This window comes from Pygocentrus nattereri, chromosome 7, assembly GCF_015220715.1.
Source record: "Pygocentrus nattereri isolate fPygNat1 chromosome 7, fPygNat1.pri, whole genome shotgun sequence".
Lineage (NCBI taxonomy): Eukaryota > Metazoa > Chordata > Actinopteri > Characiformes > Serrasalmidae > Pygocentrus > Pygocentrus nattereri.
In genome coordinates this window covers 25,477,906-25,500,030 of record NC_051217.1, presented here as the reverse complement: position 1 = coordinate 25,500,030, position 22,125 = coordinate 25,477,906, and the positions used below count along the sequence as shown (strand labels likewise).

General features: G+C 41.4%; 1 protein-coding gene across 1 annotated transcript; it reads left to right on the top strand.

Moving 5' to 3' along the window:
* The first annotated feature begins 2,353 nt into the window (after positions 1-2,353).
* On the top strand, positions 2,354-19,877 carry kcnk6 (potassium channel, subfamily K, member 6). Its single transcript, XM_017723433.2, has 3 exons — positions 2,354-2,796; positions 12,359-12,754; positions 19,339-19,877. The coding sequence occupies exons 1-3, from the start codon at positions 2,481-2,483 to the stop codon at positions 19,572-19,574; spliced, it is 948 nt and encodes a 315-aa protein (XP_017578922.2). The 5' UTR covers positions 2,354-2,480; the 3' UTR covers positions 19,575-19,877.
* The last annotated feature ends 2,248 nt before the right edge of the window (positions 19,878-22,125 follow it).

Below are 22,125 nucleotides of genomic sequence, written 5' to 3'. Positions count from 1 at the left end.
TGCTTTTTCTTACTATGACTTTTAAGGCTTTATAGATGTAAAAGAGCTTTGTTATGATTGGCTGCCCTATAACGTCAGGGTAAATAGCTGTAGGCAGAATAGGTAGAGTTATGTAAATAGTTGGATTTCATGATGTCACAAAACTAATTCAAATGGGGTTGTTTTGCTGCTTGGTTTCCAAATACTGATTGTATGGACTTTCTCAGGAGTCGCAACCCAAATGTTAAGAAGAGCTGTTTTGTCCTTTCAACAAAAACCAAACCACCTTGAGAGCCACAACATTTTATGTCTATTTTACCATCTTAGCTGTGAATGTCTCTGTATGTGTTAATGAACTAGTATATGATAAAAATATAATATAAACAAAAAAAAAACAGACTTACTTTGCTCTGCTTTAAGCTTTAATTCAGCTATAGCCGCTTTTCTCGCATTTCCAGCAGAAAACTTTCCCCTAAACTAGAACTGTTTCTCGTAAATTGTCTCCTTTAAAGTTTGATCTTTACGAGGCTGAAGTCGCTTCTCATTCACCAGCTTCTTGTTCTAATTTCCCCATTCCACCTTAAACGGTGCCTGAGGTGCCAGAATGTAACTGCTGCACCATTTAAGGTGGAACGGGAAATTTAGAATAGGAAGCTGGTGAATGAGAAGCTTCAGCTTCACGACTTTTAACTGTTTGTTTCTTGCTGCAGATTAAACGTATCTGTGTTGCTATGGTGAGTCTGCACTGATCTTCAGGGTTAAAGGGTGAATCAGCAGTTCTACATTAACTCCAGTGTTTAAGACCATTTACTGTTAAACTGTGTTGAATGATCAGCAGAGCTTTATTTTACTGTTAAGGAGGATTATTTTATTATTACCTACTGATCTAATTCAGCTGTGGAGCCACAACAGGGCAGTAGAAAAGCCGCAGGTTACCGACTCCTGTACTAGGCAGTGAATGATGTTGAAGAATTGAGGAAAGTTCAGTTTTCCATGATATGGGCTCTTTAAATACACTGCTAATTTTAGTGCACAATTTCAAGGCCCCAGTTCAACTGACCTGTCGGTACAAGTTTACGGCTGTGTGAATGAAATCACATTAAGGTGTAGCAGGAGAACGAGGAGCCTAGAACTCATTAGTGGCAGCGCACTGAGAGATTCCTGTGGAAAGATTACCTGTAACTTTAGACCTGTTTGTCCTCCTGTGGTTCTGCTGGACTTAAGATTGTGCTGTTTGTCTACTCTAACCTACCTGATTTGGTCGGATTATAGACACCAAACCACTTATCAGGTTGACATGTAAGTGGTGGAACAGGAGAATGAGTAAAACGCACTGGACAGGAGGAACCCAGGAGCAGAAAGAGGATTATGGTAAGAATAATTACAGTTATTAAGGCTTTCATGAGCTTAAAATGTAAATTCTAGAAGAGGAAGGCACTAAAACTGAATCATGCTGGTCCAATAGTATAAATTATTATAATTATCAAACCTTTGCTCTGTAGCCTCGTTATGCAGTGCCCCCTAGTGGCCGTTCTGTCAGCAGAATGGGAATTGACTTTATTTCTAATATATTTCTAATGAGACATTTCAAATCAATAAAATGTAATTATGCCCCACCCCCACAATACACAATAAGTATGTATTATAATGTATTTCAGGGAGGTCATCATTAAAAAAACATACCTAATATATAAAAACATACAGGCCCTTTAAAACAATGCAGTAGGCCTGCGTATATTTTTGTGAGTTATAGCTTAAATGGCCCAGCAATCTCAAAAAAGATGGTTCTTCAAGGGTTCTTTAGTAAAGACAATGGTTCTATATAGAACCAGAAATGCTCAAAGAACCCTTTGTATGCTTAAATGGTTCTTTGCCTGATGATGTCGTTCTTTAGATTGATGTGGAATGTTTTGTAGTTGGTTCTGTGCATCACCAAAAAGGCTTCTTCTAAGGGTTCTTCTAAAAAAAAAAAAAAAAGATGGTTCTTTAGTAAAGAAAATGGTTCTATACTGAACCACAAACACTTAAAGAACCCTTTGCATGGTGAGATGGTTCTTCAGACTGATGGAGAACCATCTTTTTTAAGAGCGCAGTGCAGAAGGAGAACTCACGCTGTTCTCACTCATCAGCAGAACTTCTCCCAGTTGAGGGAAACATCAGAAATCAGTGACCCTTCACTGCCTCAGCACTGAGACCTGCTTTATAGTAAATCTTTTCCACTGGGAGGAACCACTGTGTCCACTGAAGAACCCTGTTCTGTGAGAGTGTATGTGCTTTCTGGGGTGAAATGGGAGTGAATGAGCAGGAACAGGGACGAGAGCGCCGCAGAGGAGCTCCGGTTTCAGGACGGGCCCCGAGCAGAAGAGGGAGGAGTTCCCCAGCTCAGCTCAGCTCAGCCTCGCAGCCTTAAAGCGGAGGCGGCTGAGCTCCGGCGGGTTTCCTGCAGACGTGGCCTGGATGAACCGAGTCTCCGCCGCTTCTCACCACTTCTGCAGGCCACCATGTCCACTGTCCTCAGGTCCTGCCTGCTGCTGGGGGGCTTAGTCTTGGCCTACGTGGTCTACCTGCTGCTGGGAGCGCTGGTGTTCTCGGCCATCGAGCGGCCTGTGGAGGAGGACCTGCACTCCGAGCTGAGCGCCCTCAAGGCGGAGATCCTCCAGCTCAGCTGCATCAACGCCTCCACGCTGGAGGACTTTCTGGAGAAGGTGCTGAGAGCCAACAAATACGGGGTTTCCGCGCTCAGGAACGCCTCGGTCAGCTCCAACTGGGACCTGGCCTCTTCTCTGTTTTTCGCCAACACGCTGGTCACCACCGTAGGTGAGGAACCTCTTAGAGCTCGATGTCGTGTGAGAAAGTGTATCATCTACTCTGGTTCTGGAGCTTTATCGCTTCACTTTAGGCCACGGAGGAGAAGTTTCACTCTGCTTAAAGGGGAAGTCCACCCACTTTTCAAAATCGCTGCACAATTAAAGGACGAAGATGTAAACCGAGTCGTTTGGTGGCAGTGGTGGTGATGGGAACTAGACGTCCACTTCCCACCAAACAGCTCCGTTTACATCTCAGCCACTGACTTGATCAGAGATCATTAAAGTGGTTTTAATCTGGTTATTTTACTTTTATTAGAGCTGTTAATGATTTACAGCAACAGAGCTCCTGTTTGAGCTCGGGTTCTAATGATATTCATTAACAGCCGCCACACATACTGTATATGAGTGAAGGAGAGCTCAGGATCAGGATCAGGATTAGTCCTAAGCGTTCAGCTCCTAATTCTCTTTCTTTGGTGGGGGTCCAGTTCATTCTACCCTGTTGGTTCATGCTACCCTGTTAGCTCCTGATCTGCTTGGCATCTCTCTCTGTGGAGCTTCAGCATTTCATTTTAAACCGAAAGTGTCCATGAAGAGAAGAACAGAGCCGTAACTTCCCAATTTCAGTAAATTCCTATACAGATTCCTATTCGTCAGAACTTTCCAGGCTACCTTAAATGGTGCACTCTGCCCTAAACTGCACCCAAGCTAAAATTCCAATAAGAAGCTAGTTTCAGACCCGTAGTTCCTGTGTTGATGGATGCTGGATGTTCTAAGATGTTCCACTGCAGTTCTAGACATTACGCAGCGCTTAAGTATAATTTTAAAGCTGCCTTTTTATCCTTCCACTTAAGTTGTGCTTTTAAAGAGTGCACATCATAAAAAATGATGGTTCTTCAAGGGTTCTTGAGTAAAGAAAATTCTACATAGAACCATACGTACTCAGAGAACCCTTTGCATGATTAAAAAGTTCTTAGCATAGTGAAAGGGTTCTTCAGATAGTGCTATATGTGGTTGTGCATAGAACCTTTTTGAAAATTGGTTCTGTATAGCACAAAAAATGTTAAGCTTGTAACAAAAGCGGAACCCTTTTTAGTGCTCTGTAGAACCATATACAGTACATTCTCCATCAATCTGAAGACCCAGTTCACCGTGCAGAGAACCACTTAATCATGCAAAGCATTCTTTAGTGAATAAAATGCCTCTATATAGAACCGTGAACACTCCAATAACCCTTTGCATGGTGAAAGGGTTCTTCTGATTAGTGCCACATAGAACCATCTAGAACACATTTTCCATCAATCTAACAAACCCTTTCATGATGCAAAGAACCCTTCAGTCATGCAGAGGTTTTTTTTTGAGTGTTCATGGTTCTATATGGAACAATTTTCTAAAGAACCCTTGAAGAACCCACTTTTTAAACCGTTTATACAAGCTTGACGTCATAAGAATAGACAAACCTTTTTTGGTGCTAAACAGAACCATATACATTTCATGGTTCTATAAAGAATTATTTCCTTTACTAAAGAACCCTTGAAGAACGCTCTTTCAGTGTGTACTTTTTAGCTACATTGCAGAGACAATATGACTGCTTGTTTTTATGACTGACTCTTTTGGCAGAGTTAAAAAGATATTAATGCTTTTTAAAATGGATTTAACTGCACATTTTAAGTTGAATGAATGTCAGACTTTCAGAGAACCACAAAAAATAGTCAACGTCTTCTACAACCAGGCCAGGGAGGCGTGTCTTAAGTCGGGGGTTCCTTTTTTGCTAATTTGCATCAGAATGCGCCGATGCTTTAACGCAGTGATGATATCGCTGCTCTGCTCTCTGGACAAATGTATGCAGAATCACTTTGTGGTGACCAGTCACCACAGTCACCAAGATTTGCAGATGTATTTGCCGATAAAATATCCTTTAGAAGATTTTTTTCCCTTTTAAACAACAATTTTAAGCTGCTTTGGGAATCAGTATTAGAACTAGAACATAGACTTTCTCTCTTTGCACCTGATCCTGCATGTGGTTTAAGCGACGTGGCCGCAAAGCAGCCACCATAAAATACAAACACCGCTCGAAAATAAGCACAAAAGAATTTTAGCTAAACCTCAGTTACTGTAACATTTAGGACTTTATTAGTATCTGTATTATTATTATTATTATTATTAAAGTTGGTGTCCTAAGTTCGTCCCCGCCCCTGTCTACAGCCGACCAGTCAACGCCGAGGAAGTCTCCTCTTTAATCACCACTGAGTTAAAAGCTACACTCTTAAAAGGTGGATCTTCAAGGGTTCTTTAGTAAAGACTTTGGGTCTCGTTCTCCAGTATTTTCCTTAAGTATGTTCTTGAGAAAGGTCCTAAGAAAGAGTCCACGTCAGATTCGTGATGTGTTCTTAAAGCGCAGAACTCTTCTCACCTTTGTGCTCAAGTGAGACACAATGTTCTGTATACACTCAGCAAAAAGGGTTCCGTATTGTACTAGGGTTCCTTGGCTGGAAACATAATTAAGGCTCACTCAGAGCAAAAGTTTCCCTGCATACATTGTTAGCCCCCTTTTACCCTGTTCTTCAGTGGTCAGGACCCCCATGAACCCTCACAGAGCAGGTACTCTTTGGGTGGTGGGTCATTCTCAGCACTGCAGTAACACTGAAGTGATGGTGGTGTGTAAGTGTGTGTTGTGCTGGTGCGAGTGGATCAGTCAGTGCAGTGCTGCTGGAGTTTTTAAACACTGTGTCCACTCACTGTCCACTCTATTAGACACTCCTACCCAGTCAGTCAAAGTATCAGAAAAACAGATGGACTACAGTCTGTAACTGTAGAACTACAAAGGTGGTCATGATGTTTTGCCTGTCCGGTGTAATTAGTTACATACTTGTATTTAACACTTGCTGGAATGGGATTTAATGATAAAAGCATAGTGTTCTAGATATTTATATACATCACTGACTGCCAGAATAAGGCTTAATGACCTTCTAATGAAAACAATTAAGCTGAAGAGAGGAACACGCCGTGGGCGTCCGCCATCTCCAGTTTACCTCTTTTTATAGAACCTTTGCCTCAGGCTGTGAGGGAAAACACTAAAACTAAGTGAGTAACTGGAAGGGAAGATTCTAAAATTGGTGTATATGCAGACGATGTGCTTCCATCCCTGGCGGACTCCAGTATTCCAGAATACCTGCAGAAGAAAATTAAGGAAAAATGGGATACTTCTTAGTTAAATACATGGTTATTTTACCAAAGGACACTAGAAATGTCTGCTACAAATTAATTTAATGGCTTAATAAATAAAGCAGAAAGTCAGATGTAGGTAGGTGGTCAGTATTTCCCCTAGATATGACCACAAATTCCCACAGAAGATTAACGAAGGCACAATTTAATCACTACATCCATCAACATCCATAATTCATTCGTATACGGTGCCTGAAAGCAGCATACAGTGGGTTAAATACAGTAGACGTGGTTGAATCTTCTGCGTGGTGTTTAATGTGTGGTTGGTTTCCTTGTTTGATGACAAAGGCAGCAGTGCAGTAAAGTCGGCTGGTGTGGACAGACTTTATGGACTTTCTCATGGTCTGCTGAGTGAACCTGAGAGTCAGGTGTGCACACGTTACACACTTTCCCCCAAACCTGCCAAACTGCATCATTTTTATTTATTTTTCATACAGAAGCCTCAGGCTTCCTCAAGCAAACCTCCTCCTGCTGAGCTGAGTCAACACTCACCAACCTGTCTTATTTACTCAGTGTTGTAACAATGTTAAAGGGCCCGTTTCATGGACAACTGATGTGGGTTTTTTTAATGCAACATGTGAACAAGTTCTCCATACAGTCCATACAATCCATATATGGAAACTATTCTACAATAACAGCCCCTTTTGAATGTTCTTGCCCTTTAAGTTCTGGACATCACAAAAGACACGAGGGAAATGCTTCACATGATACTAATTGGATGCATTAATGGGTTATTTTCCCTCAAAAGAAGTACACTCAAAAAAAAACATGGTTCTTCAAGGGTTCTTTAGTGAAGAAAATTGTTCCATGAGCACTCAAAGAACCAAGCTTTCAAGGTGTGTGTGTGTATACATACACACACATACATACACACACACACACACACACACATTCTGGTTCCATTGACTTACATTAAAAGTAAAGGGGTTTTTCCTTCTCCTGTACAGTAAGCATTTTAGAGATACAAGGTTTTGTTTCAACAGCAGTGATATATTTGCCTGTTCAGCCTACAGCTGTGTTGGTTTTATCAAAGTCTCCTATTTAAAAGAGAGGGTGGTGTTTTTTCGGTGAAATGTGCCCTTTAAGTCTTGCCCATCGTATCCACTGTGAAAGTGTCCACTTCTGCGTTTCCTCTCTGAGGCTGAGGTGCTGGACGTGGAGCTCTGCTTCTGTTTACGCGTTCAGATTTTTTTTTTTTTTTTTTTTGTTTTCACTACTGTGACCTGCTTATTTGCGCTGCGCTCGTTCTTATCAGATGGAGGTGAAGTTCAGAGCCTTGGTGCTTCCTTCTGTTTGCTGGAGCTCAACGTTCGGGTTCCTCGGCCTTCAGCTGTGCTGCACACTTACTGGGCGAAAGCAAAGGCTCCTGAATGGTTCCTGGCTTAGACAGGAAAACCTTTAACTGACCCAGAACCTTCACATTATGTGGAAGTTCTTTAAAGTAGGTTCTTCATGTCCACATCTCATTCACAAGAATGCATCTGTGGAGAGCCGTCTGTTGAAAGATTTCTTTAGGGAACCAGAAGTGGTGGTTCTTCTGTGGTGACCCTTCTGGGGCTCCTTTAACTGAGTTATTTCTATTTGTTATTTTAGATTTTCTGCATTAAAATGTCTTTTATTCTGTACAGCTCAGGTTGTTTGACTCGGGATACACATTTTATTTCCTTGTGCTAAATGGCAAGCTTATAATTACAGATTTTAATTAATTACTGACTAATTAATTAGTCTATTTCATTATCAAGGTGTTTACACCCATAAAAATAAGAATTATAGGTTTAAAATTAATGGACATAATAATCCACACAAAAACAAGTACTGGCTGAAATGTTGTCGTCTGAAGCTGTAGCTTATAAATCATATACTATGCTGCATTTAAACAATACAGACTAATATCAGAATGAAGAAAATCAACATTTCAGAAGATTTGCTACATAATAATGATCAATCCTCAGTTTCAAAAGAGCTTGCCACCTTATTTTTTTTTTCATTGCAAAGTGAGTCACACATTCTTAATTCCTTATCACAATTATTCCACTCACTCCATCCAAATCATTGAATTCAGGTGTTCCAATCACTTCCATGGCCACAGGTGTATAAACCCAAGCCCCTAGGCCTGCAGACTGCTTCTACAAACATTAGTGAAAGAATGGGTCGCTCTCAGGAGCTCAGTGAATTCCAGCGTGGTACCGTGATCGGACGCTACCTGTGCAACAAGTCCAGTCATGAAATTTCCTCACTACTAAATATTCCACAGTCAACTGTCAGTGGGATTATAAAAAAGTCATTGGGAACGACAGCAACTCGGCCATGAAGTGGTCGGTCACGTAAAATGACAGAGCAGGATCAGCAGATGCTGAGGCGCATAATGTGCAGAGGTCACCGACTTTCTGCAGAGTCAATCACTACAGACCTCCAAACTTCATGTGGCCTTCAGATCAGCTCAAGAACAGCATAGAGAGCTTCATGGAATTGGTTTCCATGGCCGAGCAGCTGCGTCTAAGCCTTACATCACCAAGTGCAATGCAAAGTGTGGAATGCAGTGGTGTAAAGCGCCGCAGCTGGACTCTGGAGCAGTAGAGATGTGTTTTCTGGAGTGACCAATCACGCTTCTCCATCTGGAAATCTGATGGGCGAGTCTGGGTTTGGCGGTTGCCAGGAGAACGGTACTTGTCTGACTGCATTGTGCTGAGTGTAAAGTTTGGTGGAGGGGGGATTATAGTGTGGGGGTGTTTTTCAGGAGTTGGGCTCGGCCCCTTAGTTCCAGTGAAAGGAACTCTTAATGCTTCAGCACCAAGAGATTTTGGACAATTTCATTATCCCAACTTTGTGGGAACAGTTTGGGGACGGCCCCTTCTTGTTCCAACATGACTGCACACCAGTGCACAAAGCAGGTCCATAAAGACATGGATGAGCCAGTTTGGTGTGGAAGAACTTGACTGGCCTGAACAGAGTCCTGACCTCAACCCGATAGTACATCTTTGTACTATCAGGTTGTACTTTGTATCAGTGATTATAGATCAGTCTTAAAGGCACAGTAACAAAAACAGCCTGTTTTGCACTAAGAGGTAAAGATAGGTTGGAAAATAGTCATTAATAAATTAATTATGACAATTATGAAATCAATTTTGGTACATAAATCCACACAAACCTCATAAATAGCAAGTAATACATTAGGAAAATGTAGGCTATGGGCCCTTTTAAACATGTTTACATGCCTAGTTGGTGTTCAGATGGTAGTGCAGGGCTTCAGTGCTCACTGCGCTGTCTGATGTTCAGCACTCTACACGCTTCAGCAGTTCACACGGCCACTTTTTGGTGTCCCTCTGTTCACAGAGCATTCACATGTCTGAAGGGCTTTCTGGGAAACGGCTCTGTTTTTTGGCATTCAGAGTTCAGTGTGTGCTCTAAAGTAGGACACGTTGTCAGCTTTGTTTTCCTACAAAGGCCTCAGTGGGAGTTTATGCTGGACCTGACCTGCTGGACTCCAGAAACAAGACCAGGCTTCCTCTGTTTCTAAAGGAATAGCTTAACCAGAAAAATCACATTTCTCACAGATTGGCATTTTACGACACTGCTGGCAGATCAAACTGCACACAAGCGTGTCTGCATGACTGAAACCAACAGCGTAATCTTGATGTTTATAGATAACAGTATCAGACCCTCATAATCAACTCTAGATAATACTGAACAACATATAGGTGCACTTTGTAGTTCTACAGTTACAGACTGTAGTCCATCTGTTTCTGGTGGTGGTGGTGGTGGTGTGTGTTGTGCTGGTCTGAGTGGATCAGACAGAGGAGTGTCACTGCTGGACTGAGCATAGTCCTCCAAACAAAAATACTGTACAGCAGCAGATGAGGTATCGTCTCTGACTTTACATCTACAAGGTGGACCGACAAGGTAGGAGTGTTTAATAGAGTGGACAGTGAGTGGACACAGTGTTTAAAAACTCCAGTAGCACTGCTGTGTCTGATCCACTCGTACCAGCACAACACACACTAACACACCACCACCATGTCAGTGTTACTGCAGTGCTGAGAATGATCCACCACCGAAATAGTACTTGCTCTGTGAGGGTCCATGGGGGTCTTGACCACTGAAGAACAGGGTAACAAAGTATCACAGAAACAGATGGACTGTATGTAACTGGATGTAACTGTAGAACTACAAAGTGCTCCTATACAGTAAGAGGTGCTATAAAACGGACAATGAGCATAGAAACAAGGCGGGGGTCAGAATGTTATGCCTGATCTGTGTGGTCTTTCATTACTTGTTGGCTACATTGGCTCATAGTTCCAGTGCTAAAGCTAAAGAACTGTCCTGGCTGATTGATTACATGTGGGTTAAGAGGGGAAAACAGTCCTGAATGATCACTTTATCACTGAACTCCTGCAGTTTGTAGTTGGATAATTGGTCAAGCATAACTTTAGACTGCCCGCTCAGTGCTGCTCAGGAAACATCTGTGGGTGTGGAGCCCTGCACCCAGTCACCCGAGTCAAAATAGACTTAAAGCGGTAGTTCAACAAAAATAAAGAGTGAAATATTCCCCAGTTTTCCTGTGTTGCCCTATATGTGGTCGATCAGCCCACACATGCTTAATTTAGCTTTCTTTTTACATGATATGCATCACAGTATTTGGTTTTCTGAGGGTTTAATAAGTTAACTGACAAAGTTGTTCCACATATAAAAAGTAATAATAATAAACCTCCAACTACAGTGATTTTTATTTAGTGTTTTACAAACTGTACTGCACTAATTCCAATCAAACAGGCCTAATTATGCTCTCTCTGTAATGAAACGTGTAGTTAGGAGTTCTTAGGAACCCGCAGTTTATCGTGGTAGCAATAACATTGTCGTATTGCCCAGACTTATTTCAGGGTATCAGCGCAGTCACTGAACTGGAACTCGGCTTAAGTGTCCTCTTCAGTACCTTCAGCTAGTGAGCATAATTACTGCAGTTATCATTTTAAAGAGCACTCCTGGCTTTTATTTATTTTGCTGTTTTAGTTAAGCGGATGGGTCATTCTACAGGAACGCCCACTTTTCTATCTCTCCATAGGAGTCACTGGTGTCACTGATCGTCATCGGTGTTCCGCATAATAAAGGAACATTTTAATGAAGAATGCATTTTAAATAACTGCTACAAGAACATCAAACCACACGCTGTCAATCATGGAACATCCACTAAAATATGGAATTTAATCCAGTTGTGTTCTATTTTTCCACAATGACCACAGAATAAAGTCGGTCACACCAGCGACTTCAGCTAAAAGCTTCATATGAGATCATGAGCTGAATGAGAAAATCTCTGAGAACTGAAAGACACAGTGGACTCACCATGAGCTTTTCTTCATAGATCCTTAGAAAACAGGTCAAAAGAAGTCGAGACGTCATCAGAGTGACTTATTTCAAAATAAGAGATTTTAGTTATGCAGTCACATCAGTGACACAACTCCTGGGGATCTTTCATTATATATTTTATAATATTTATTTGGCTTTTGCTTTCTTTGTCATTTCATTCATATATTCCATAGTCATGTATAGAATAGAATAGAATAAGAATAGATAAATTAAAAACCTGTTAGGGTTACAATTTCAATGTAATATCTCTAAACACTAGGGACACAAAAGGGATGTTTCTGTAGAATGACCCAGTTAAGTTTATACATATATAGGTAAATATAAAGGAAAGTGCAATTCTGCCTCTCCACCTTAAAACCTGTTTTAAATTAAAGGGCCCGTGGCCTGAGGTCCACTTATGACTGTGACAATTAATTCCTGCATTCTCATTTTCCAACCTTCCTACTGTGCCTTTAAGACTGTATGCAAATGAGCTCTGTTCTCATTAGCTGTCCTGTATTGTATGTCTTTTAATAAGCACTGAGCTGAAACACTCCTTATAACTTCTGCGAAATGGGGCGGGGCTAAACAGCTATAGGCTGAAGAGGTGGACATGTGTAAATGTGTTTGTTCTTGTGACTTCACAAAAACAGCTCAAAATTGGCTGCTTTTGCAGGTTCTGTGGACTGTATGACCTGGGAGTAAGTGGCACAGTTTGAAATGTTTAATCGTGTTTACTGTATGTACCACATAAAAGCATTTTATTGAAAAGAAAAGCAATGTGTTGCTAAATGTTGTTTTTTTAATAATATTGGCCCTTTAATGACCACGCTGTACCTTTTTACCATGTACAGCATGTTCTCCGTCAATCTGAAGAACCATTTCACCAGACAAAGAACTGTTTAAGCATGCAGACGGTTCTATATATTAGTCATGGGTTTGAATAGAACCGTTCTCTTTAGTTAAGAACCCTTTTTAAGTGTTTCCCTTTAATCCTCTTCTCTCCTCAGGTTATGGCCACACAACCCCTCTGTCGGATGCAGGTAAAGCCTTCTCCATCGTCTACGCGCTGTTTGGTGTCCCCTTCACCATGCTGGTGCTGACCGCCTGTGTGCAGCGGCTGATGCGGCCGCTGACCTACAGGCCGATCGCGCTGTGGCAGCAGTGGTCAGGCTGGCAGCCCCAAACGGTTGCCGTTGGACACTTCGTCGTGCTGCTCACGGTGGTGGTCGTGGCCTTCTTTGTGCTGCCAGCGGTCATCTTCAGCTCCATAGAGGACTCGTGGTCGTTCCTAGAGGCGTTCTACTTCTGCTTCATCTCTCTCTGCACTATCGGGCTAGGGGACTTTGTTCCGGGGGAGCAGCCCAACCAGAGGCTGAGGCCGCTCTACAAGCTCTCCGTTATGGGTAGGACTGAGACACTCTTTCCCTTCAGTGTCATTCCTGAAGTTCTTTCTTCAACAGCATTCACCCCAAAGCACAAGCCTGATTTTATTGTTCTGTAATGTTTAAAGAGATGTTACTGTTTTATGGTCATTATCATTGGGTATCATTGACGCAGTACTCTTCTGGGTGTGTCAGACACTAAAGGGTGCTCAATTGGGAGTCTGAAATGAATGGCGCTTTTGTGTAATAGTTTGTAAATGCTTAATCATTTTTATGCATCATATGTTTGTGATGACACTGCACACGCAGTCAGTGAGCTGATGAGTTCACCAACCAAATAGTGCCAAGTTAATTAATTAGCGCTAAGATTTTAGGCTCATGGATTTACTCTTATTAGTCAAATACATCTCTGGTTAGTCCGTTAGTCTGATTGCTATGTGGGATGGAATATGCAAATCCGCTCATTACATAGCAACCAATTAGCAACTCTTTATCCATTCAGCTTCTTCATGTGCAGTTTGTTGTGCACAGTGTTGACATACTGCATGGGGAGGGGTTTCGCTTGTACTGTTGTTTTGATAACTCTCTTATGAGACGGCTCAGTGGTGTAGATGTTTATTCTCTGAAGAATGATATTTAAACTCCGTGGACGCTTTGGTACTTTCTGCGAGGCAGGAGGGTGAAGAGTCTGTGAGAGGGGTCGTCCACAATGCTGGCGGCCTTGCGGATGCAGGGCTTCGGGTAGGAGGTGTCTGTGGTGGGCAAAGACCCCTGATGACCTTCTGAGCTGTCCTTACAATCTGCTGTAAGTCCTGCAGTCCAAGACAGTGCAGTTCCCAGACCAGACAGTGAGACAGCTGATCAGGACGTTCTCCACTGTCCCCCTGTGGAAGCAGTGAGGGCCTTTGTGGTCTTGACTTACTTTGAGTGTAACTGATTTCTGCTGATTTGCTGTGTAATGTGTTACCTTTTGCTGCTGATTAGTTGTCGAGTTACTGATTCTCATATGAGTCGGCTTAGCGGTGCAGATCTAATTATTTATTCTCTGAAGCGAGAACATTATTCTGCATGAGGAATGCTTTTGTTGGTGCTTTGTTGGTGCTCTGGCACTCAGCCCAGCAAAGCTAATGAAGTAACAGTGCTGCTGCTGGTGGGCGGTTCTCCTGATTTTCCATGTTAAATGAATAAATCTGTGGAAATACCTCTATACATGCTGTTCGGAACGACCGCTAATGCGCTTTAGTCCATATTTATAGGTAACAGCGAGTCATAGAGTATCAGAAACCACATAATCAAGACTATTAGAGAGGCTAAACAGCTCTTCATGGTTTGTGATGATTTAAGCATGCATTCAATGCCTAAAGTAACATCTTTACACCTAAAAATGATGTTAAACAAAAGCAAACCTGCTTGTGTTTCCTGTGTAACACCTTTTGTGTCATTGTTTTCTGATTCTATGTTAAAAGTATAAAATGTGTTCTTAGACTGAACACACTGTGTCTAGTTAGACAGAATGTGTTGGTGGTGGTGTAAACTAATTCTTTTCATCGTGAAACTTTTAAAGATTTTTTTTTTTTGGATAAAGTGATCCTTATTCGTCCCACAACGGGGAAATTTCACCTCCACATTTAACCCATCCATGCAGTGAAACGCCACATACAAACTAGTGAATGCACACGCGCACACACGCACACGCGCACACACACACACACACACACAGTTTGTGTGTTGGGGGTTAGGTGTCTTGCTCAAGGGCACTTCAGTCACGTACTGTTGGCTCAGGGGATCAAACTGGCGACCTTCCGGTCACAGGGCCAGTTCCTTAACCTCCAGGCCAAGACTGCCCAAAGTGTTTAGGCAAGGGGCACCAAGATTTAACCTTTCTACCTCAAAATATAAAGACTGTTTTGTGATTTTAGGCTTTTTTTATCCAGATTTTTATACACATTTTTAAAATTCACATGAGAGATGGATGGAAAACTCTCTGGCATGTGCGACAGGGTTTAAGACAGGCCTGTGTTGCTACACAGTGAACAATATGCTAAAGAGCTGTGGCCCAGTCTCTTTTCACCCCTTGCTCCTACCACTCAGCACTCAGCATTCACGTCTAGGGGTGGGGTGAAGTGTTGGGGCTACGTGACCCTCCAAACGGAGGTTTTTCAGAGACTCCAAACTCAGATGGAGAACAAGAGAACAAAGAAACCTACAAATATGAGAATTTTCTCTGTGAATAAATTACGATAATCACTGTTTAATCTCAATTTAATGTGGTTTTAGTGAATTTTGGTCGTTTTTCTTCATAACAAGCATAAAAATCACTAATAGCATCCTAACATCTCGGTAGCTAACTTTCCCATTCCACCTTAAATAGTCCGGCAGTTCTGACGCCTGAAGCGCTAGAATTGTCATTTATTTATTAATTTTTTCTAACATACCAGTTGCCTTTCACATTGTCAGTGCATTTCATGATAAATGAACCAAAATAAATGCTCTAAAATTACATGGAGAGAAGTGTGGCTTTGACTTGCATTAAAAGTGAAGTTTATTTTGGGCTTCTCCTGCATAAGTGTTGTAATTCTAGAGAAATGAGATTATATATGAACAGAAACACCAGTCAGGCTTTATTTCTTTATTATGTAAGAGAGCTGTAGTTTAATTTAAAGTATTTTGTCAATAATCTTTGTGAAAATAAGCAATTTTGTTAATGTTAAAGGCCCAAAACTAGGATTTACTGTTATTTGCACAGTGTTGTATTGCAATACCCAGCATGCTTTGCGAAAATACATCATACAACTTATTGGGAGTTCTCCACACAGTGATGAAGGAATCGGCTGATATAGAGGCTGATAAATACGGCCGTGCTAAACACTTCAAACAGCTTTCAAAAGGTCCCACCCACCTTTTGAGATGCATCATCAGAAGGGGTCTTCCTGGTCTTTAAACTGGAACAGCACTGCTGTTCAGAGAGAGTGAGCATGTTTACAGCTGTAGTGATGGTGAAATTGAAACTTTTGGATGCAGTGTCCCTTTAATGTACGTGGCCAGCCTGCAGCGTGCTGCCCCTCAGCTCGACTCATTATTGGCTCTGAGCATTTATGTGAGCTGTGATTGGAGCTGCTCTTAACAGACTGAGGCTACATTCATACCTTCAGTGAGAGAAATGACACCCAGAGTCCATCATACTGATGGATTTACTCATAAAGCACTCAAACCTACACATGCTGGCTCAGTAATCATCATCGTAGCGGTAGTTGTAGCAATAGTAATGGTAGTAATCAGTGGTAATAGTAGCAGTAATAGTAGTATTCAGCGGTAATAGCAGCAGCAGCAATAATAATGGTAGTAGTCAGCGGTAATAGTAGCAGCAGTAATGGTAGTATTCAGCGGTAATAGTAGCAGCAGTAATGATGGTAGTAGTCAGCAGTAATAGTAGCAGCAGTAATGATGGTAGTAGGCAGCAGTAATAGTAGCAGCAGTAATGATGGTAGTAGGCAGCAGTAATAGTAGCAGCAGTAATGATGGTAGTAGGCAGCAGTAATGATGGTAGTAGTCAGCAGTAATAGTAGCAGCAGTAATTGTAGTGTTCTGCGGTAAACGTAGCATTAGTAGTAGTAGTAGTAGTAGTAGTAGTAGTAGTAGTAGTAGTAGTAGTAGTAGTAGTAGTAGTAACCAGCACCAGTAATAATGGTAGTAGTCAGCAGTAGTAATCAGCCGTAATAGTAGCAGTAGTAGGACTAATAGAAGTAATCGAACAAATGTAAAGTTCTTTTTTTTTTTTTTTTTTTTTTTTTGCCGTTAAATCTATTTCCACTGCACTCTAAACAATTTTTGCTGAAAGTGGGTTCACACTGCGGCAGAACAGATGTACAGTAGATCTACAAAGAGGGTATAAGTTGCTTTTTATGAAACAGGTAAACAATGACTGTGTGCTGGACGCCGTCCACTTTGGAGAAGCGAAAGGAGAACGGAGAGTTTCTGCACCTCATTCAGGAGCTGAAACCTCATTAACTCCTTCACTCACAGCTCTGATCTCTGAACTGCAGTTTGATTTTGGTTCTCTGTTCCGCTCCTGGGCTAGGAAAACAGCTTCAAGCTGAACCGAGCATACAGGGTAAAATGGGCTAACAAAGTATTAGAGAAACAGATGGACTACAGTCTGTAACTGTAGAACTACAAAGTGCACCTATAGAGTCAGTGGAGCTGATGAAATGGACAGTAAGTGTAGAAACAAGATACCATCATGTGAAAGTCTTATTTCAGAAAAGCAGGGAAAACTCTCAGGTTTTCATCCTGAAAGCAGAAGTGCTTAATGGTTAGGGTGTTGGTGTAAATGAGTCGTGTACTGTGTTGGTAATGAAAGTGAGTGGGAACATTTGTGTTTATATCTAAATTGGTGTTGCTCTTCCCTCGTGGTCCAGAACTGCACTCCAGCTGTTGGTTTAGGGGTGAATTGCTGCGATGTGCGGGAAGGAAACTGCATCGTGAGAGAGTGAGAGAGTGAGAGAGAGAGAATTTCAGCTGCTCTGCTTTTCTTCTCCTGAGGAACTGCTTGGTCATTGGCGTGATCGCCTGAGCGGTGCAGTAAAGAGGATTAGAAACAAACGTGTTCGTCATGTGACGCTACTGTGATGGCTGAATAGTGTGTGTAGCTGGCTTTTTAGTTAGTACAGTAATAACGCTTCTTTATGTGAATCTAAAGCAGTACGACAATACTTACAAGTCCATACATTCCATATGTGGAATCTTAAATGCAAAAACACTGTTACTTCTGCTGTTTTTGTGATGTGACAAAAACCAGCACATTTACACACATCCACCAGTTCAGCTTACAGTAGTTTTAGTCCCACCCACTCATGAAGGTTAGTCTAGACTGCTTTTTGAGTGAGGCACAATACAGGGCAGCCAATCAGAATGGAGCTCATTTACATACATCTTCCTTAAAGGCACACTTTAAGCTCAATGCAGGTGAGTTCGAAACAAAGTTTAAAGGGGAATTCTACCAATATTTCAGAATTCCCCCATAACTCAGCATGGGCCGTAATCGCAGCGGTTTTGTGTGAAATTGTTCAGACGTCTTTATAGTGGTGGTGATAGGAACCAGACATCGCCATGACTACAACACTGATATAGACATTTTATTTACCATCCAGAACCACCAGAGAACCTACACGAGTCTTCTGAGTTTATATGGAATGTCTATCATAAAACAGCATCTCAGTCATCAGGCAGTGAATTCAGAACCATTTCATGTAGGAAGTTTCTGTGAGGAGCTTTTAGAGGAGGACGTTTGGTTCCATTCACCACCACTGTGAACAGTTCCGATTTGGTAAGTTTATCTAGAACAGAGCGTTTCACACCAAACCACTCAGAACCGCTCTGATTAAATCTCAACCCGTTATTTATCTGGAAATTTTGAAAAATTAGTGGAGTTCCCCTTTTAAACAGCACCGTTAGTTAAACTATGCATGTAGAAGGAAACCTTCCTGGTAAAAGTGGTGCACAAATAGTAAACATATACAAAACAATAGAGTAGCTGGAGACAGAGAGCACAGAGCCGTGCAGCGTGAACAGTGAAGATGCAGGATGTTATCTCCGGGTTCTGCACTGTGACGATACGGAGATAAACCACTTCCTCTTAGTAATTGAAGTGTGAGAAAGTTTCTCTGCAGTTTATTTATGCACTCATCAGTTGAGGCTGTAGATCATACAGATAAATTCATCTCCTGGGTTTGTTCCATCATGTGTCAGTGCTCTGTTAAGGTCCTACTAAGGAAAATCATGCAACCGTAGACAGTGCAGATTCTATAAAAACAGTTTAAAGAAAGTATTTACTGAAGCAGGTCCAGTAGCTTTAGACTCTCCTTCCGTTATAAATAATTGCTATCCACACCTCAGCGTTACTGCGTTACTGGCTGACGTGCCATGTCTGATTTAAAGGGCCCGCATCGTGATTCTTTTTTTCCTTACTTTTTGAAATGAGTATAATGTAGTGATCACCGTAGTGTGTGTGTGTGTGTGTGTGTGTGTGTGTGTGTTGTATGTACATACAGTTCATACAAAAGAACCTACAAAATTCAGCCCGTGGCAGTTTAGGCCCCATCCGTACGGCCCACGACAGCATAGGGCCACCCACTCTACCTTTTTATTGCGTTTAACTAGATTCAGTCTGATATGTTGATATATGATATATATGATATATAGCTTTGAATAAAGCGCTATATAAATAAACTTTGCTTGCTAAATATTGAGGTCCTAGAACAGGGGTGTCAGACTCAACCACTAAAAGTGCCATATTAGAGAATCTCAATGAGTCGCTGGGCCAGAGAACATTTCACTTTTAACTGACATTTTGCTTTAAACCGAATGACAATTGTTTATTCAAAATATGCAGAAACCTCAGCAGTAATATATAAGCACTTGTAGTCGACCTTAAAATATTACATAAAACCTTGAAATATTAAATATGTTCCCAGGAGCCAGGTTTGTTAAATTTGATTGATATGCCTTGTTCCAGCACACATTCAGCCCCAAGTAGTGAAGTAATGTAATTCCACCTGTCATATTTCCTCCTGCTAACTGCTCCCCCTCTGTGTTTTCTCTCCCAGTGTATCTATTTGTGGGGCTGATGGTGATGTACCTGGTTCTTCGTACATTCCACAAGCTGGCCGACGTGCAGGGCTGGACGGCCTTCTTCCACCTGCCCAACTGTGATGATGAAGGCGAGGAGGACAAGGAGCCGATAGTGGAAGCTGTGAATGAAACCATGCAGGCAGATGAAACGGCTGCCAGCAAGCCCCTGGACCCCGGATCACACGTCTCCTACAACTCTTTCAGCAAATAAACATCTCACCTCCACCTTCACCTCCACTCTCTCCTGTAGATGTCTCCTTTAGGGCTCACACATGAGCATAAGTGCGAGAGTTCGTCACTAACTGTGAACAGTGAGCGTCTGTTCTGTATGTGCGTGAGGGGTGGGGTGGGGTGGGGGGTTACCTGTCTCAGGTGAGCTGCACCCAGAGCAGTACTGGTCCTGATGAATAAATGTGGGGGAATATGTAAGGGCTGTTTCTTATGCCAAAGTTATTTGGAGTTGTTGTTGTGTTTTTTTTTTTTTTTTTTTGTTTTGTTTTTGTTTTTTTTTTCCTCTCCTAATTTGTTTTCTTGTAATTTTTTTTCCCTGTTGGCACCCCCTGGTGGTTGTCTTGTTTTTTTTTTTGTGGCTGGACTGTTGGTGCTTTTGTAAATGACACAAAAAAAATTAAAAAGCTTTTTAGCATTTTTACATATGCATCCATTTGTGCCTTTCTGGCAATCGAAATTGGCCCCCAACTGTTTAGGTGTTGTTTTGTTTTTCTTTTCTTTTTTTAACCACTTTTCTGTGTCATCTTACCTGAGGTTTGAATGGTCACTCTACCACAGAGATCACCATCACTCCTCCTGGAGATCAGCCTTCCTGCAGGTTCCACCTCCAACCCAAATCTAATGCACCTCATTTGGCTTATTAAGGAGTCCTGAAGGCAGTAATGCAGTAAAGTAGTCTGCAGGAAGGTGGATTTCTAGAAGCAGGGCTGGTGACCACTGATCTACCATAGGTATGTGCCTTATTCAAGGTTCTTGGTGAACGAAGTTGCCCACCCATCCATTTAAGAATTTTTTTTTGTTTGTTTATGACATTTGATATTTTGACTTTTTTTTTAGTCTCAAACTATACAGAAATTTAAGTTCTGATATGTTTACTGTTTATCTCTTTACTGATTATTATTCAATATATACATATTATTTAATAGATATATTATTTTCTCTCTCTCTCTGCAGTCGGGGTTTATTAGGTAGCACTTTTTATTCAGCTTTTCTCCATTTGTTGTTTGTGTTTAAGAAATTCTTGGTTTTTTGGGGATTTTTTGTACTTTGGCACCACCTGCTGGTTGTGGTCTGGAGCAGTTTAGTGGTGCGTTATGAACTATGCAACACAAGGTTTATGTGTAATGTGTAGGTTTTTTTATCTTCGTGGTAAACTTTGATCTGTGAGACCTACAGAACTGTTTTTGGTGCCTTATGAACTATGCAGAAATGTAAGAAATCAAAGAAAATTTAGTAATTGGCATTTTATGAGTTTATCACTACTTGAAGGCTGAATCCACCCACTGTGCCTTACTGGTGCTTGGTGATTGAAATCGCCCCCCTCCGACCTTAATTTGTTTTTGAACTGCAGTAGGATGAACAAAACAATTTCCCACTCAATTTGCCTTTTTATGGCGTCCCACGTCAAAGTGGACCGACTGTAACAGTGCAGTCTGAGTAGAAATGCACTTTCTCATGTCTGTCAGCCAGTTATGATGGACAAATCACGTCTACACGGCCTAACGAGTAGAGTAACACAGCGATGGTCTCTGCTGTACCTGTGAAACCTGACTGACTGTGTGATGACTGATTGGACCGGGGGGGGGGGGGGGGTTGTCGGTGTCATGCTTCATTTTTATGTCTGGTAGGGAACAAAAAGGGCCTGTGAATGAACAAAGATGGAAAAACTAAGTGAATGTTTGTTTGTGCACAGAAGAGAATAAAGATGTAACTCGTCTTGTACAGCTGTGTTTAACTGTCTTGTCTAACGGTGTAGCTGCTGCTTTCAAAACAGAAGATATCAGAATTTAAAAGGTGCACTGTTTGATTCTGGAGACATTGTGTTTTTTGTTTTTGTTTTTTTTTTTTTTTTTGGATCATGTCATTTAAAACTCTTCGCAAAACATTGTACAGACAAATGTCATCGTATCTGAATTTGTTTTCCAGTTCCACCTTAAACGTTGCAGCAGTTAGGCAATATTCAGGTGCCTAAGGTTTGTTTGAACGTTTCCATTCCACCTTAAATGATGCAGTGGTTAAACAATATTCATGTGCCTCAGCTTCTTTGAATTTTCCCATTCCACCTTAAATGATGCAGCAGTTAGGCAACATTCAAGTGCGTCCGCTTCTTCAAATTTTCCCGTTCCATCTTAAATGGTGTGGTATTTAGACTATATTTATGGGCTTCAGCTTCTCATTCTAATTTTCCTGTTCCACCTTAAACGAGAAGCTGAGGCTCCTGAATACAGCCCAACTGTTGCACCATTTAAGGTAGAACAGGAAAATTCAAGGCTGAGGCTCCTATTCTTATGCCCTCATAATGAAAGATATTAGGATTTTATTAAAACTGCATTTATTTTTGTTGCATAATTTGAAAAGACCACTTCACCTTCATCTCTTGTTAAAATTTAATGAATGCTTTAACAAAAATGCACTAAAACGGATCAAATCTCGTTACATTAACTTCCATTACACGAAGATGGAAATGAAGGGGTTCAATTAAGGGGATCAGATCAATATTCGTTGTTTAAAATAACAATGAAAGTCTTTCA

What these genes read in the sequence shown, in the direction of transcription:
- kcnk6 (XM_017723433.2), top strand. Translation starts at nt 2,481, where the DNA reads ATGTCCACTGTCCTCAGGTCCTGCCTGCTGCTGGGGGGCTTAGTCTTG. An exon ending in CACGCTGGTCACCACCGTAG is followed by an intron (nt 2,797 to 12,358) that starts GTGAGGAACCTC and finishes TTCTCTCCTCAG; the next exon opens with GTTATGGCCACACAACCCCT. An exon ending in CTACAAGCTCTCCGTTATGG is followed by an intron (nt 12,755 to 19,338) that starts GTAGGACTGAGA and finishes TTTCTCTCCCAG; the next exon opens with TGTATCTATTTGTGGGGCTG.